Source organism: Tachysurus vachellii, chromosome 4, assembly GCF_030014155.1.
Source record: "Tachysurus vachellii isolate PV-2020 chromosome 4, HZAU_Pvac_v1, whole genome shotgun sequence".
In the NCBI taxonomy this organism is placed as follows: Eukaryota; Metazoa; Chordata; class Actinopteri; order Siluriformes; family Bagridae; genus Tachysurus; species Tachysurus vachellii.
The window spans coordinates 10,770,482-10,785,065 of NC_083463.1; the positions used below are offsets into that span (position 1 = coordinate 10,770,482).

General features: G+C 36.6%; 1 protein-coding gene across 6 annotated transcripts in view; it reads left to right on the forward strand.

Annotated features, from left to right (window-relative positions):
• evi5b (ecotropic viral integration site 5b) overlaps positions 1–14,584 on the forward strand; it is a 56,392-nt gene that overhangs the window by 16,339 nt on the left and 25,469 nt on the right. For 5 of the 6 annotated variants that reach the window (XM_060867698.1, XM_060867703.1, XM_060867700.1 and 2 more), the window contains exons 3-4: positions 11,453–11,642; positions 14,077–14,301. In XM_060867698.1, the coding sequence (XP_060723681.1) occupies positions 11,453–11,642; positions 14,077–14,301 (415 nt within the window). Of the gene's footprint in view, positions 1–7,305; positions 7,406–7,593; positions 7,700–11,452; positions 11,643–14,076; positions 14,302–14,584 lie in introns of those variants that run through there. The other variant, XM_060867704.1, reaches the window with a different exon arrangement.

Below are 14,584 nucleotides of genomic sequence, written 5' to 3' on the forward strand. Positions count from 1 at the left end.
TGTGACAGCTTTGTGTTGTCTGTGTCAGTGAGAACAGCACAGCACTGTCTACAAGATCGATCTATAGCTGCGCCACTTTCTCTTTTGTCCCTCTTCTCCAGTTTTCACAAAATTCTCTGTGTATTCTGCTGTACAATGCCGTGTGTGTGTGTGTGTGTGTGTGTGTGTGTGTGTGTGTGTGTGTGTGATGCCAGACATGTACAATGACAATGCCTCTGTGTACTATGTGTGTAAAATGCACATAGATGATTGTGTGTGTTTGTGCACTGCAAAAAATTGGAAATACTTTGAATATAGTAAAATTTTAGCTTTAATATATTATTTTTATTAGATTACAATAAAGCGAATATAAGACGGTTCCTACAGTATTGTGTGCACGCACAGATGGTTGGGGATGGCATCTGGCAGTGTGAAGGATTTTGGGGTAACAGACTGCAGAATGTATGATGCTGACTGTAGGAGTGGGTGTTAGCGAGACAAATCAATGTGTTAAGAAAAAATATAGAACACCAATGATTTTAATGCACTCACAAGCACGTGATCAGTGCATTAGTATCCTAAATTGAATCCTAATCACAATAAGAATATTTGTGATATTCTAACAGTTGTCATGGAAACTAGGAAAAAGAAATTTATTAGAAATGACTAGGAAAAAATCACTACGATACCCTGATTCAAATTAAAGCAATAATATGAACAACTTGTTTGTTAGTTTTTTGAATGTAAAAGATGCTCAACATGAAAACATCAGAAAATAGAACTAAAAATGATTTTAGAATTATTAATTTTTTATTTTTTTATTTTATTTTTTTTAAATAAAATAACACTCAAAACATGCATTTACCAAAGTAGTGGAAAAAATCCTTTATTTACGGTAGTTTCTAATCTTGATTGGTGGCCTGCAAAAATCCTGTTGAGTACAAACAAAAACTGAACAAAGACAAGCTAAAATTATTATTATTATTTTTTTAAAGATTAGATCACGTTTTTGGAAAGTTATATCTCATAGCGAAACAGTCATAGTCCTTTTCACTTCTTTTTGTAATCCGAATATCAGCTGTCAAAATTTCTGCAGTCCTCCTGCAACATCACATCATCATCAAACTAGAGAAGAGCGCTTACACACTCTGTAAAGGTGACGTTTACATCAGGTGATTAGACTGACATTCATTTTGTAATTGAATAAAATATGTCACTTGCAAATAGGGTTGCAAAGGGGCGGAAAGTTTCCGGTAAATTTCCGGAAACTTTCCACGGGAACTTTGGAAATATTCAAAATTGGAAACTTTACGGAAATTTATGGGAATTTATGGGAATCAATTGGAAATGTATATAAACTATATTATATACAAACATAAATAAACATTTTGTTTGGTCATAAGCAGACATGCATGCAAGGTAATACAAATTTAAAAAATGACTTCTTGACTGATTTAATTGTAATTAGAACTTTAATTGATTATTTCATTGAGTAACACAAAAGCATAATAAACATTTATGCTTGAAATAAACATAATAAACTTAATAATTGTAATAAACAATTTCCCTATGATTGCTGTAAAATGAAAGCATCCCTCACCCTTGCCCTTCTAAAAAAGTCCCAATCAAAATGTAAAATGGAGCAAGTGTGTGTGTGTGTGTGTGTGAGAGTGGGGGGGTGTCATCAAATTATCTGTGCATGTGGTAACACTCCTAATTGACTGCTTATTAAGAGTTAGTAAGGTAGTTATTACGTTTAGGTATTGGGTACAATTAAGAATGTACTGTAGAATAAGGTCATGCAGAATAAGGCATTAATATGTGCTTAATAAGTACTAATAAATAGCCAATATTCTGTTAATATTCACGCTAATAAGCAACTAGTTAAATGACCCTAAAATAAAGTGTTACTGTGCATGTTATGGAAGAATGCAAGTACATGCAGGGGGTTTGGCCTCAATGGCCTTCCAGTAAGCTGTGTGCAAGTGACCGAGGAATGCAGGGTACAAATTCAACTTAAATTGCATAAAATCTTGTTGTTTTAAACAAAATTATGCTGTTAAGATTTTTTTTTTAACTACATTTAAGTTCCTTGTTATAGGCACCTCTGCATTTTCCATATATTCCCATATATTCCCGTTAATTCCCGTTAATTCCCATGGAAAGTTTCCAGCCTTGAAAATTCCCGGAATTTTGCAACCCTACTTGCAAACATGCATATTTTTTTTTACTTTTTTGTAGTTAGTAAGTTTTTACATTATCTGACATGAACGGTTCCCCTAAAACAAAGAGCAAAGAGCCACATCATACCGCAAAGAGCCACATCGTACACATGGGCACACATGAACATCACCTTTTTTTCCCCTGCCATTTTAAGAGCGAACTTGACACAGATTGTTTACTCAAATGATCTTGCTCCTACTGGGAAACTTTGAGGTATTTTCATCCCACACTCACGTGCGTTTGACGAAAATACCGTATTGAACTCAAGCGACGCGAACACGCATATTAAAAAGACACAAATACAAACTTCGATATGAACGTAAGAGCCGCATGAAACTGGGCAAAGAGTAGCCGCGGGTTGGCCACCCCTGATCTAGCAGTAGGGGATGTATTTGTATATACTGGTTGTAAAGGTGTGTGCTATACCAGTATTGAACACTTTTATTTGAGAAAACATCATGTCGTAATTCACACAGAGCATGATGTGACAAAGGAAAGAACAGCTACAAACCTGATTTACTGATATGGTGTCCACACCGACTCTGTAACTCACTCTCTTCATCTCTGTTTTATACTCTCACCGCTTACCTTAACTCACCTTAAGTTTTTGCAAATTTGCCATAAGAGCTGCTCACTGTGTGGCTATTGGTTTGTGTGTTACTCTTTTATTTCTTTACATATTCATTTTAAAACTTTGGTAATCCAACAAACATGCAGCAATTTCGTCATGTGTACGGGTACATACTTGCAGTGCGTCATGAGAAATAAGTCATGAGGTCTTGTTAGAATGGATACTGTTCATTATTCCTTAGTTTTATAATAAAGGGAAGGTAACAAGACGCTAAACAGACATTCTGATAGCTGTTTAGAGATGAGAGATGACTGCGAGGTTTTAAAAGCAGTAGTGCATTGTTAATGAGGTGGCAGGAGCTGATTGGGAGAAAAAAACAGTTCATAAGAAGCTTGAGAAGTTCAGAATCAAGCTTGCAGATAGATGCATTAGATTTGCATACATGTTTACTAATGAAAGTGGAAATGTAGCAGGTTTGAGAAACACAAGAAACACAAAATCATACACATTTTATCAATACAAAAGTACATATTTTTAAGTTCTCACAGTGGTTGTTGTCCATGACCGCTGTAATACTTGCTACTTTTTTAGCACTCACCAATGTATATAGTATATATTCTGATTGCTAAAGAAATGCTGAGTGAATGAAGGCTAGGGGAAATTGAGTCAAGCCAATTTGTATCATCTTGCGCTAAACTTGCTTGTGACACATTACAAATCAAGCACATTTATCAAGAGTGGAAGAGCAGAAACACATTTTATTTTGTAAATTTGCTAATTTCCACCCAGTATCTAACACTCCACTGTCACATTACAGCTACCAGCTGTGGGTGGATGATGGGGCAGGTGAGATATTTGGAACCACTGGCCTGCGTCTTCTTACACCAGCTAAACAGCAGCACCAGACGTGTAGCAAACACAAAATGACTTTTACAAGCTCAAGTCTAACTGTCTCGAAGCATGCTTACTTAATACTTCTGATTTATGCATTATGTTATGGCACGAGTCAAAACCGGGGTGTTAAACATCCGCCTGCAGCCTTGATTTGTTTTGATCACATTAACTGTAGTACTCCTTAACATTTCGGACACCATCCTAAATTCACAGCAGGAAGTTAATTTTATGCAAGCACCCATGTTTTGATTCCTGTCAGGCTTGATCAAGGTCTGAAGCACAGGTTAAAATCAACTCCCATATACTGTGCTTCATGTAAGACACTTTCACGTCCAAAATCGATTCAAAAGCATGTGCAGAAGATTCATGCATTTAACATGGAAGTGAGACAGCAGTAGAAGTGGTGGTGATGAAACTCATTTATTATTTGGTCTAAACATTTAAGTCATAATCTACCCCCAGACGATCTTTCCATATTAATAGTGTTGTCGTTAAAGGCATTTAGGACACTGAAAATAAATAAAAAATATGTTAATATATATTTATATATATTGATTTTGCAGTGGTTTGATTTATCATCATCATCATCATCATGGGAAATGTATTGTATAATCTATAAAATATAGATTTGTGTCAGTATTATTGCATAAAGCCTGTATTAGGATAAGTCCCACGTCATGGTTTTAGTGTGTCCCATATCTACTGAATAATGTATTATAATGTTTTGTTTACTAATTATTCCTTGCCAAGCTGGTCAGAGAACTGATCTTTGACATGATTGTGTTTATTTCACAATGAACGGGCATTGGGTTAAAGCCGATCTGTCGTTAACTCCATGGTTCTGTTTTTGAGTTCTGAGCAAACAGAAGGTCTGATTTATTATCAAGCTACCAGTGGATTTCAATAGTTCAGAAAATAGAGCTTGGAGGCAAATCATTGCAACTTGTGTTTTCAGGAACAACACTCAGGCAGCATACATTAAACGTAACACCATGTAATAACGAGTGCTGTATTTTTGCTATTATTTTGCATAATGTAACCTAATGTTAATGGAGAATGCCCTTGACTTTCCTTTAGGCTGTCTGCTATCTTAATGTTGATCCTTATAAATGTTTACAGAACAGTATAAACAGCAGTGTGTAGAAGTGTAGGATTAGTTCTTCTATAATGGATTTCTTTATCAGAGGTTAACCAGGAATTTTCTGGGATGGAAATTCTTTCTTCTCAGGGAAACAGACCATCCTAATAAATATGTCCAGCTCATAAAGGTTGTTCTGGCTCTTTGTGTGTGCAATTGGTTTTGGTCTCTTGACCGGAGTTGACCTTTTGATTTTTGCCCTGATGTGTCTGTAGGAGTGGTGTTTAGGCCATCTGCCCACCTACCCCAGCTATGCAGAGGCAGCCCTGGCCACAGCTGGGTCCTTTTCATGTAGCACAAAATCCATGTTTAACACGGTTCTATCCACCTGCTGCTCTTATACAGCGCCAATGCAAACTATTCTCAGTGTAGCACACACATCAGAGCTGAGACTTCTTTAAGAGGACTCATTTCTTTATACCCTGCAGTGACATGTAGTTTTCTCTCTCGAGTCAGCTTGGCATCTAATCAACACCATCCTAAATTTAGAAAGATGGAGTAAAATGTGTTTGAGGGTTTTAGACGTAAAAAGTAACATAACGCAGCATTGTTCTTTCATTACGTGTAGCAGCACGTCTCTGACCGTAGTTCCGTCTGTAACATAAATGATTGGTTTATATGATTATTAGTTATTGTTTTTATAATAATGGCTAATTCACATTCACAGGGTCTTAAAAGGGCGATAATTAAGGCTTCGTGATAAACATTAAAGAAAATTTTCTAACAAAGTAAAACCTACAACTGGATTTGTTGAAGGAAAGGTTTATTAAACATTTATGATAGGTGTCTTGGGTGTCAGTGCTTTGGGAGTCATGTGAAGTATTTTATCAGTTTCTTGGTAACATGATAAGCTGTATTTTTGTCTTATTAACTTAATGAGAGTGGAAAAAGAGAAGCTGGTGAAGGAATGATTGTTGAACTAACATGTCGTATAAAAAGTGGCTTAAAATTATGATGTGTGATTCATGAAAAATTAGTCAGTGGTTTAAGAGGAATGAAATTCTTCAAGTCGTGCTATTATAGGGAATAATCCACTGTTGATTACTAGACACTAAGAGAAACAGTATCTGACACTCGGGCATTGCGCGTCCTACAGAATGAACAAGTGAACTAGCTGAAGGGAAAAGAAGAGAAATGTGAATGTGTAATCCAGGTCTGTACATCTTGGGGGTTATAAGAAGCTCGTGACCGAGCCACCTGACTAAAATATAGAGTAGGGATACAAAGGGGAAAAAACAGGGACATTGCTGTTTGTTTTTTTATTTTTTTATTTTATTTATTTATTTATTTATTTTTTTAAATCTAGCCTATCAAAAAAAAGTCTAACTCGAACTGGACAGTGTTAGTGCACTAAGTGATAATACAAATTCCACTCGTTCATTGCTAAAACACCTAATTCTTAATCCTTTTTTCTTATTAGTTCAGCATTGTTTCTCGTTTGTTTGTTTACACGTTCTCTTTTTCCTATTGGCTATGTGTTCTGCCAGTCACTGTGGAGCTTGTTTTTTTTTTGTGTGTGAGTTGAAATTTTATACCTGCTAGCACTGACACAATTATTATTACAGGAAATTGTGCATGACTCAGCAGCTCAAGAACATCATATTGTAACTTCATGTTGTTCTCTAAGAAAGACATTACTTCTGCTGTAGCTTTAAATCAGTGTAAAATATCCCTGGAAAGTACACAGCGCAAATTGGGGAAACCCTGAACAAGAGATGAGTCATACAGTGGTCTGCTTTCTCTTTACCGTTGCTAGATTGATAATGTTGAGTTCACGCTGTTATGTTAGTCAGAGCTGTTACTGCTTAGCAACCTGAAACCAGTGGATAAATTAGCAGTTAGATCTCTGTCTTCGATCCAGTTTGAAGTAAACAAATGTATTTCAGTGGGCCAGCAGTAACGGAGCTGTGAAATACGTTATTGTACACTGCTCTGAGCATTATGGGAAGCAGTTATGCCCTGTAGCACCTGAGCCGTGCTGTGTTTGAATATGCAGAGATCCTGCCAGTAAATGTATTTGGTTAAGAAGTTTCAGGTGAACAGGCAATTGTTTAAAACTTGCTTTTGTGTGCACTTGTGTGTGTGTGTGTGAGAGAGAGAGAATCGCAGTACTACTTTTATACTAAATTGTCTTCATTTAAAGGGTATTAGAGCACTATTGAGGGCTTTTAGACTCCTCAGGCTCTCTTGCTAATGGAGAAAGACAGCATGTGCCCAGGGTTTTCTGTGTCTCAGATCAACTCTAATGATGGAACACAGGATCAGTGATCATGGTAAATTAGAAATTCTTAAACGAAGCGCCCACACACGGCTAAAAGTACACATTTGTGCTCTTTTCTGAAAGTAGGACACTAGCGCTACAGAGCAAAACATGAAAATACAGACCGTATATATTGGAAACTGACATGGCGTTCACACACATGCGCAAACACAACTGTGATAGACATGTTGGTCTTCCAACACAAAGGTTGAAGGTCTGTTAACTTAGATAAGTGTGTGTGTTTGTATGAGAGAATGTTGCCTTAAGAGAGATACAAACTCTGATCCACATCTTGCCATTAAAAGCAGCTGCACACCAGCACGAGAATTTAAACGACCTGGTGAGAATCTGAATACCTCCAAATATTTTTGATAAAGTTTTATAGAAATCCATTAAATTGCACTGTAATTTGGCAGATTGATATTATTTAGTGTTAATTAAGTGAATTAATTTGTTTTTCTCTCCAACTATCTGCGGTTATAACAGTCCAGCATTTTTAATTTTTATTATTATTATTTTTTTTTACAGTACAACCCAGTACACAGCGTTTTTTACCATGATGACATGACAGCACTATCAAAATGCCATTGAGACCCGACAGCCACTGCACTGATATCACCAATGCAGTACAAGGGTTTGTTTGCATTTTTGTGTAGTTGTAATGACATTCTGTTACTGGCTACATGAATCACACACTTCATTGCCATGTTGATATGATGATTTGTATTTTTCTTATTTTTCTTATGATTAGCTCTGGTTAGTCAAAATCCCGACCGACTGCGAGACGATTCATATCTGTTCTGTGTGCCTGGTTTGTTTATTGTTTCTGCTTCCTTTCGCTTGGTCACATAATCCTTTCCTGCTGATAAAATGTTCGCCTAGCTCTTTAGTCACTTGTCTTAGTCTTTGATAGAAAACCTGAGCTGTACTTTGTTTAACCAGAGGTGAAGCATTTGTTGAGACAGGCCACGATTAACACACTCTGGACTTGAAGCATATCTCTGACCATACTGTAGATGCCTTGTAGCTTGATTTCTTTATATATTATAAAGAATAATTTATATATAGAATAATAAAATAAAATAATTTATATAGAGTTAACAGGAGCACAAGTCAGATTTTTTTGCACTTCAAACTTGAGGTTTATATGAATTTTATTTTTTCTCTATTTGGTTATAGTGAATTAGTAGAGAGGGCTTTATAAACAGGAAGACTGGCTAAATGTGACCAGGTAGATTGCATCACACCGCAACAGAGCTCTTCATATAAATGAGCAGCGGTAGGGTTTATCTAATATAAGAAATAGCTGAATTGTGCTAGCTGCTAGTGTATTGCTTTGTCCGTGTGTCTGTCTTAGATTCTCGTTAGTGCGATATCTCAGTGTGGTTGGATATGTGTAGGATTTATCTAGAATTTATAGATTTTGGATTCAAATTCAATTCAATTTTTTTATCGTGCATTTCACCCTGAACATTATCTCAAAGCAGCTTAACGGAAGATAGGAAACATAGTACAATAAGTTTAAGATTTTACAAAGATTAATATGATACAAAAGATCAAGCTTAATATAAGACTTGTATTTAAATGTGTTTGTATTTATCCCCAATATACTATGGCAAGGAAAAACTCCCTTAGATGGAAGAAGAAGAAACAGTGTCAAGGTCACAGTAAAAGTTCTTTTTAGCTTCCTTCATGTTTTAAGTAGATTCATACAGATGAAAAAGACGACCTAGACCTTTACGATGAGCAGGCATCAAGATTGATACCACAGGTGTGTTGTAGCTGCTTCTCTGGTAAAATCCTATTCGAACAGTTAATTTCAGACTAAAATAAGCCTGAAATGAAGACATATATTGGCTTTTTGCCGGCTTAGCGTTATGAAAGAAAACATTTAGTCATCTGCCAACTCGGCATTCTAAATGTATTTTTATGCTCTTGGTTTTTATAATAATGTATGTTTGTGTTTATAATTGCACTGTTTGTTTTTTTTTTTTTTACCCGTGGTCCTAAATGCATTGCATTGCTTTCAGCAGAGATCTTTTGATTTTAGACATTTTGCAGAGTTCATATTTACATCCATTTAATTGTAGCTGTTGAATTTGATCATCCTCAGTCAGACTCCTTTCAGTGGCTTTAATAGACCAGCTGTTATTGCTGAGTAAATGCAGACAAGTGCTTTTACTAAGATAAAAATGGACTCGAAGGCTTTTTTCTGAGATTAGGCTCTAATAGCTTGAGGTTAGTTAAAAATTTTGAACTTTAATTTAAGAGTTTAATTTGCCTGTTTAATTTGACCTTTAGTTTTGTGACGGAATAAAAAATTCAACACAGATTATTAAAATCTAAACTCATACATTACGTATGAGTCTGAGATCACTGAAATGCTTCCTACATGCAGTGGTTCCTTCAGCTCTGTCGCCCTCTGTACCTCTCTTCAAATCTGTAACCGGATTCGTAGCTTGAGAGGTCTGGCCCCCACTCTTTTTCCGAGATCAGATTTCCATGGCGTTTTTGTGTGTGTGTGTGTGTGTGTGAGAGAGAGAGAGAGTGGGTGTGTGTGTGCATGAGTGTGTGTGCTCTGTGAACTTGTCGGCACTGAACTAATTCAACTGATTCTGATAGCCTGCCAGTGAGGCCCTTTAGACAACGGTACTGGTTTGTCGTCTTACCAATGATCTACAATTTGAGCTTCTTCTTCTTCTTCTTCTTCTTTGTTTTTCAGTTCAGACCTGCAGTGTTGCTAGAGTCTGGTATGATCTGGTATTAATATACATGGTTAAGAACCATCTGGTTTTACAGAAACAGACTCTATGACTGACATGGCAGACATTTTCCTGTAGTCGGAAAGCAAACATGCAAGATTATCTCATTTACACACCACTACAGTAAGTGCTTCAGATAAGATAACTAAAAAAAAACAAAAAAGGCTAGAAAACTAAAGGCTAAAAAAAACATCGCTCTGACAACTATATGTGCCTTCTACAAACAGTCGCTACAAAGTTGGAAACACAATTTTCCAAGACACAAAGCACAAAGACATGAGGAGTGAGCTGTTCAGAGCGCTCTTGGCCTTCTTGTCCAACGTCGAGCCTGTTGTACAGTTTATAGGAGTACTGTTTAAATTTTTACCACCATAGACCATGTCTTTGGAAACTAAGGAACTTGGACCCAGCTACAAATATTGTTGACTTGCAGTTTTGAGTGATTGTAAGCCAGCTCATTCTCAGGTAGTCAAACAGACTATTTCCAAACTTTTAGCTGTTTATATCTGAAGTGTTAGTGTATATACACTCATGAAGTAATGCTCTGTTATCTCTAATGGGCTGTAATCTCATGTTCAGGGGTATTCATCGTGCTAATAAGTGAATTTTCTGTTCAGTCCATAAAAAAACACTCAGAAGATTCTCCAATAATGTGTCTGACCAAATAAAGTGTTATTGATTTCCATAATTCATCAGTTTATACTTTCTAGTAGTAGAGTCTTAAAATACTGAGATCAATCAAGACTTGTTATTACAGTCTTGGTATGCAGCTTTGTCTGTAAGTTTTCTATGCAAAAGCCTTTTAGCACCTTTCCATATCACACAGCAGTTTATCTTGTAACTGACCACACTAAAAGCATGAAGCCAAAGTTGCTTGTGCTGTAGTTATAGCATTGAAGAATGCCATGTATCCATATAGCACATGATCTTTAAACACAGCTACACAACAGTAAAACCTTGTATTTCCAGAAAGTCAGTAAGGAGTCGGTAAGAAGTAGGTTTTTGTTCTGGTTCTCCTTGTTCTGAACATTCTTCTTCACTAAATAAAATTAATAATATTTTGAAAGCCTCAGCATGACATGTTTGTTCTGGGTTGATTTTTTATTTTTTTAACCCTTCTCTATTCTCTTCCTGAAAATGTTTTGTTTGTCAGCTCTTTGTATCTTTATCAAAAGGTCAGAATCATGATTCTCTGGAAAACTCACTGAAGTCAATGCCAAGTGTTTCAGTAAACTGTAATCAGTAAAAGGAAGAAAATGAATCTTTGGTCTGCTGTTAAAAGTAGTTTTTAAGAGTCAAATTAACTTTTTTTTACTAATGTAATTTTTAATATTTTTTTTTTTTTAGCTTTAAACCAAATTAAAATGAATGGTGCTCGGGAGTAACACACAAAGAGAATGTATTATCAGCAAAGCAGATTTCAATGTACATAATCAAAGCGATTGAATTTGTAGGGCTTCATCACTTTCACAAAAGTTAAATAGCTCCTGAACTCCTCCATTTTTCTTGAAACAAAGATCACAGGAAGTTTCCCAACAACTTAGAAACAGCCAAAAAAACATGACTGCCACACATTTTCCACAGATGTCTGATGTTTTCCCTATGGGTGGTGCTTTGTTCTGCAGGTTGTTGGAGACTGACAGTAAATCCCTGCGTTCGGTAAACGGCTCTCGCAGGAACAGCGGCTCCTCGCTGGTGTCCAGCTCCTCGGCCTCTTCCAACCTCTCGCACCTAGAGGAGGACTCGTGGATCTTATGGGGCCGCATCGTCAACGAGTGGGAGGAGGTGCGCAAGAAAAAGGAGAAACAGCTCAAGGTAAAAGCACCACAAACTCAAATCTAGTATGTTACTTACTACTACACTGGCATTATAGATCAGAAAAGTGTTTTCATGCCACGCGATAAATTAACGGTAATAATAATTGCTGTAATATAGCTTTGTCTTGTCGCATGATTTTAAAAAAACACAACACATCAAAGATTGTGGTGGATGAACCACAACTGCAGAAGACCACATAAGGTTCCGCTCTTGTCAGTCAGGAAGGAAAATTTAAAGATTTCACAGAATAAGTGGAGGTTTGGTGAGAGATTCCTGTACTTGGCTGACAAGAATGGAATCCTGATGTGTTCGTCTGCTGGTGTTGCTCGTTCACCACAATGTTTGAGTTTAATTATTTTCTGTTGATGATGATTATCTATATATAATACATCCTTCCTAACAGCTCAAAACAGTCCTCTCTTATCAACATGACATTTCAACCCACAGAATTTTCGCTCACTCAATGTTTTTTACTTTTTTGCACTATTCATTATAAACTCTAGAGAATGTTGTATGTGACGAAACCCAGGAAATCAGCAGTTTCTGAAATACTCAAAGCAGCCAATCTGGTACCAACATCCATGCCACATTTTTCCCCATTCTGATGTGAACGTTAACTGAAGCTCTTGACCTATATCTACATGATTTTTGTGAGCAAATACAGTTAACTTCCTCACTCCTTTAATGACTGTTCACCTTCCTTCCTCTCAGCAAGTTATTTCATTTAAATACACTAAGATAAGACAAATCAATACATCATAAATTGTGGTTCTTATCTAACTACTTTGTAGGTATATTAAAAGTAAAGGCCTGGGATAGACTGACATGCTATCTGGGGTGAATTTCCCCCCTTTTTATTTCATAACGCAGTAAAATAAATGGAATAGGCAGCCAGGCAGAATTTAGAGAACATAGTAGATAGAAGTTTCTCATCCGAACCTGATTTTATTGCTTATAAAAATGTCATTAAAACCAGTTTCTAATTACATGTAACCAGTTCATGTATTTTTAACATAATCCAATTATGTTCTGAAATCTGGTGAGCATGTTGGTGCTGATGTGCTTTTATACCAATTGTTTATTTTCATATTAGAGTTATTTCTTCACAATTCTGAAATCACCTGGGTTTGAGCATACTTCGAAGTGATTCTGTTGGACCGACAGTTAGTGACGTACACATCAACAAATCAAATTAGATGCATTGGATCTTTAGAAAACTGGGAAAAACGTATTAGTACACGACATTAGCATAAAATAATGTAAAAATTGTTAAAGGAAACATGAAACTCAGTTAAATTGGAATGCATTTGATGGCGTAGCTTTATTTGTGACAGCGCTTTATTTTGCTCTCATGGCCTACTTTCAAAGGACAAAATGAACGAGTTAGAGTAGTAGATAATTGCAGTAAATCACTTCTATAATTCAGAATGTGCAATTAGACATGTGGCAGTCCTGGATCTCTTGTATAATGAATATGAATATACTCACTGCACTGCGGTTCTTTGGCTCGTGACTCTTTATTTTTTAGTTACTGCAGAGATTGTTAGAAAAGATGGAAGCCTTCAGCAACATCACTCATCATTAATCACTGAGGTGTTGTTCATGTTTTATACTGAAGCTCCTCCTTTTTTGTTGTGCCTCTGTGTCACGTAAACATTGAGCCATATGGGAAGAAGCTTGCGTGTTTAGCTATATATTAGCTCTGTGATCATCGAGTGGGTGTGTGGGTGAGTGCACAACAGGAAGTAATTTATCTGATCAGAGTTCAGAAACCACTAATGGCTCAAATAAAGTCAAAAGTTGGTCAGTCATTCAGAGATGTCATAAAGGGCACGATGGTGACTGTTGTATTGCAGCTTCATTTGAATCAGCTTCCTCTGACCGTTAAACAGTTACATAAACAGTATAGGGGGATTTCATCATGCAGCTGTGCTTAAACTTCTCCTTAAATAAAAAAACTAATGAAAAGCCTTGCTTTTTAAAAGGTCCAGCATATTTGGTAAACCTGAAAAATCCAGGATTGTAAGCAACATGTAGAACAAAGTGTCTCTCTCTGTGCGTGTTCCCCTCACTGGACTGACCAGCTATAGACCTTAAAAGCCTAATTCAGTATTCTCTTTCCCAGTTTAATAAAGTCCTGCCACAGCCGTTGATATATTTAGAATCATGGATCCTTAAAGAGCCACAGTGCTCTTGGTAATTGGCCATATGCAGAAGCTCTTTTTCAGTTATTATTATTGGTTTCAATTGTACTACCTAATGAAATGGTTTTCCTTCTCACAGCTTTTATTTTTTTTGGCATATTTTGCATATTGCATATATCGTACACTTGTTTAACAACTCTCATTAAACCAGATGTGATCATTATTATACAGCCAGTATTTAAAAATATAATAAAACTTTGATGTCTTTACATCATACCTCTGTACAGGAACTGGTCAGGAAGGGTATCCCACATCACTTCCGTGCGATAGTGTGGCAGCTTCTCTGTAGCGCACAGAATCTGCCCATAAAGGACCAGTACTCAGAACTGCTGAAGATGACGTCTCCTTGCGAGAAGCTGATCCGCAGAGACATCGCCCGCACATACCCCGAGCATGAGTTCTTTAAGGAGAAGGACAGCCTGGGGCAAGAGGTGCTCTTTAATGTCATGAAGGTACGTTCTCTTCAAATCTCCTGCTTTTTAATGACCGCTTACTGATTTAGAACTTCACTGCTTCTTACTATCACTCTTGGCCACTGAAACTGAAATTTAGCTGTACAGCAATCTATAATTGAGGTTGGTGTCAATGCAGAGTGTTGTAGTCTTACAAGTCATCAGTACTGTGCAATGCAATTGTAAGTGAAGCAATGAACCACCTGTGACCTCAATATGCAGACCACCATTAACCTATTATAACAGGAAGCACAGAACACAGCATCGAACAACAAATTAGCAC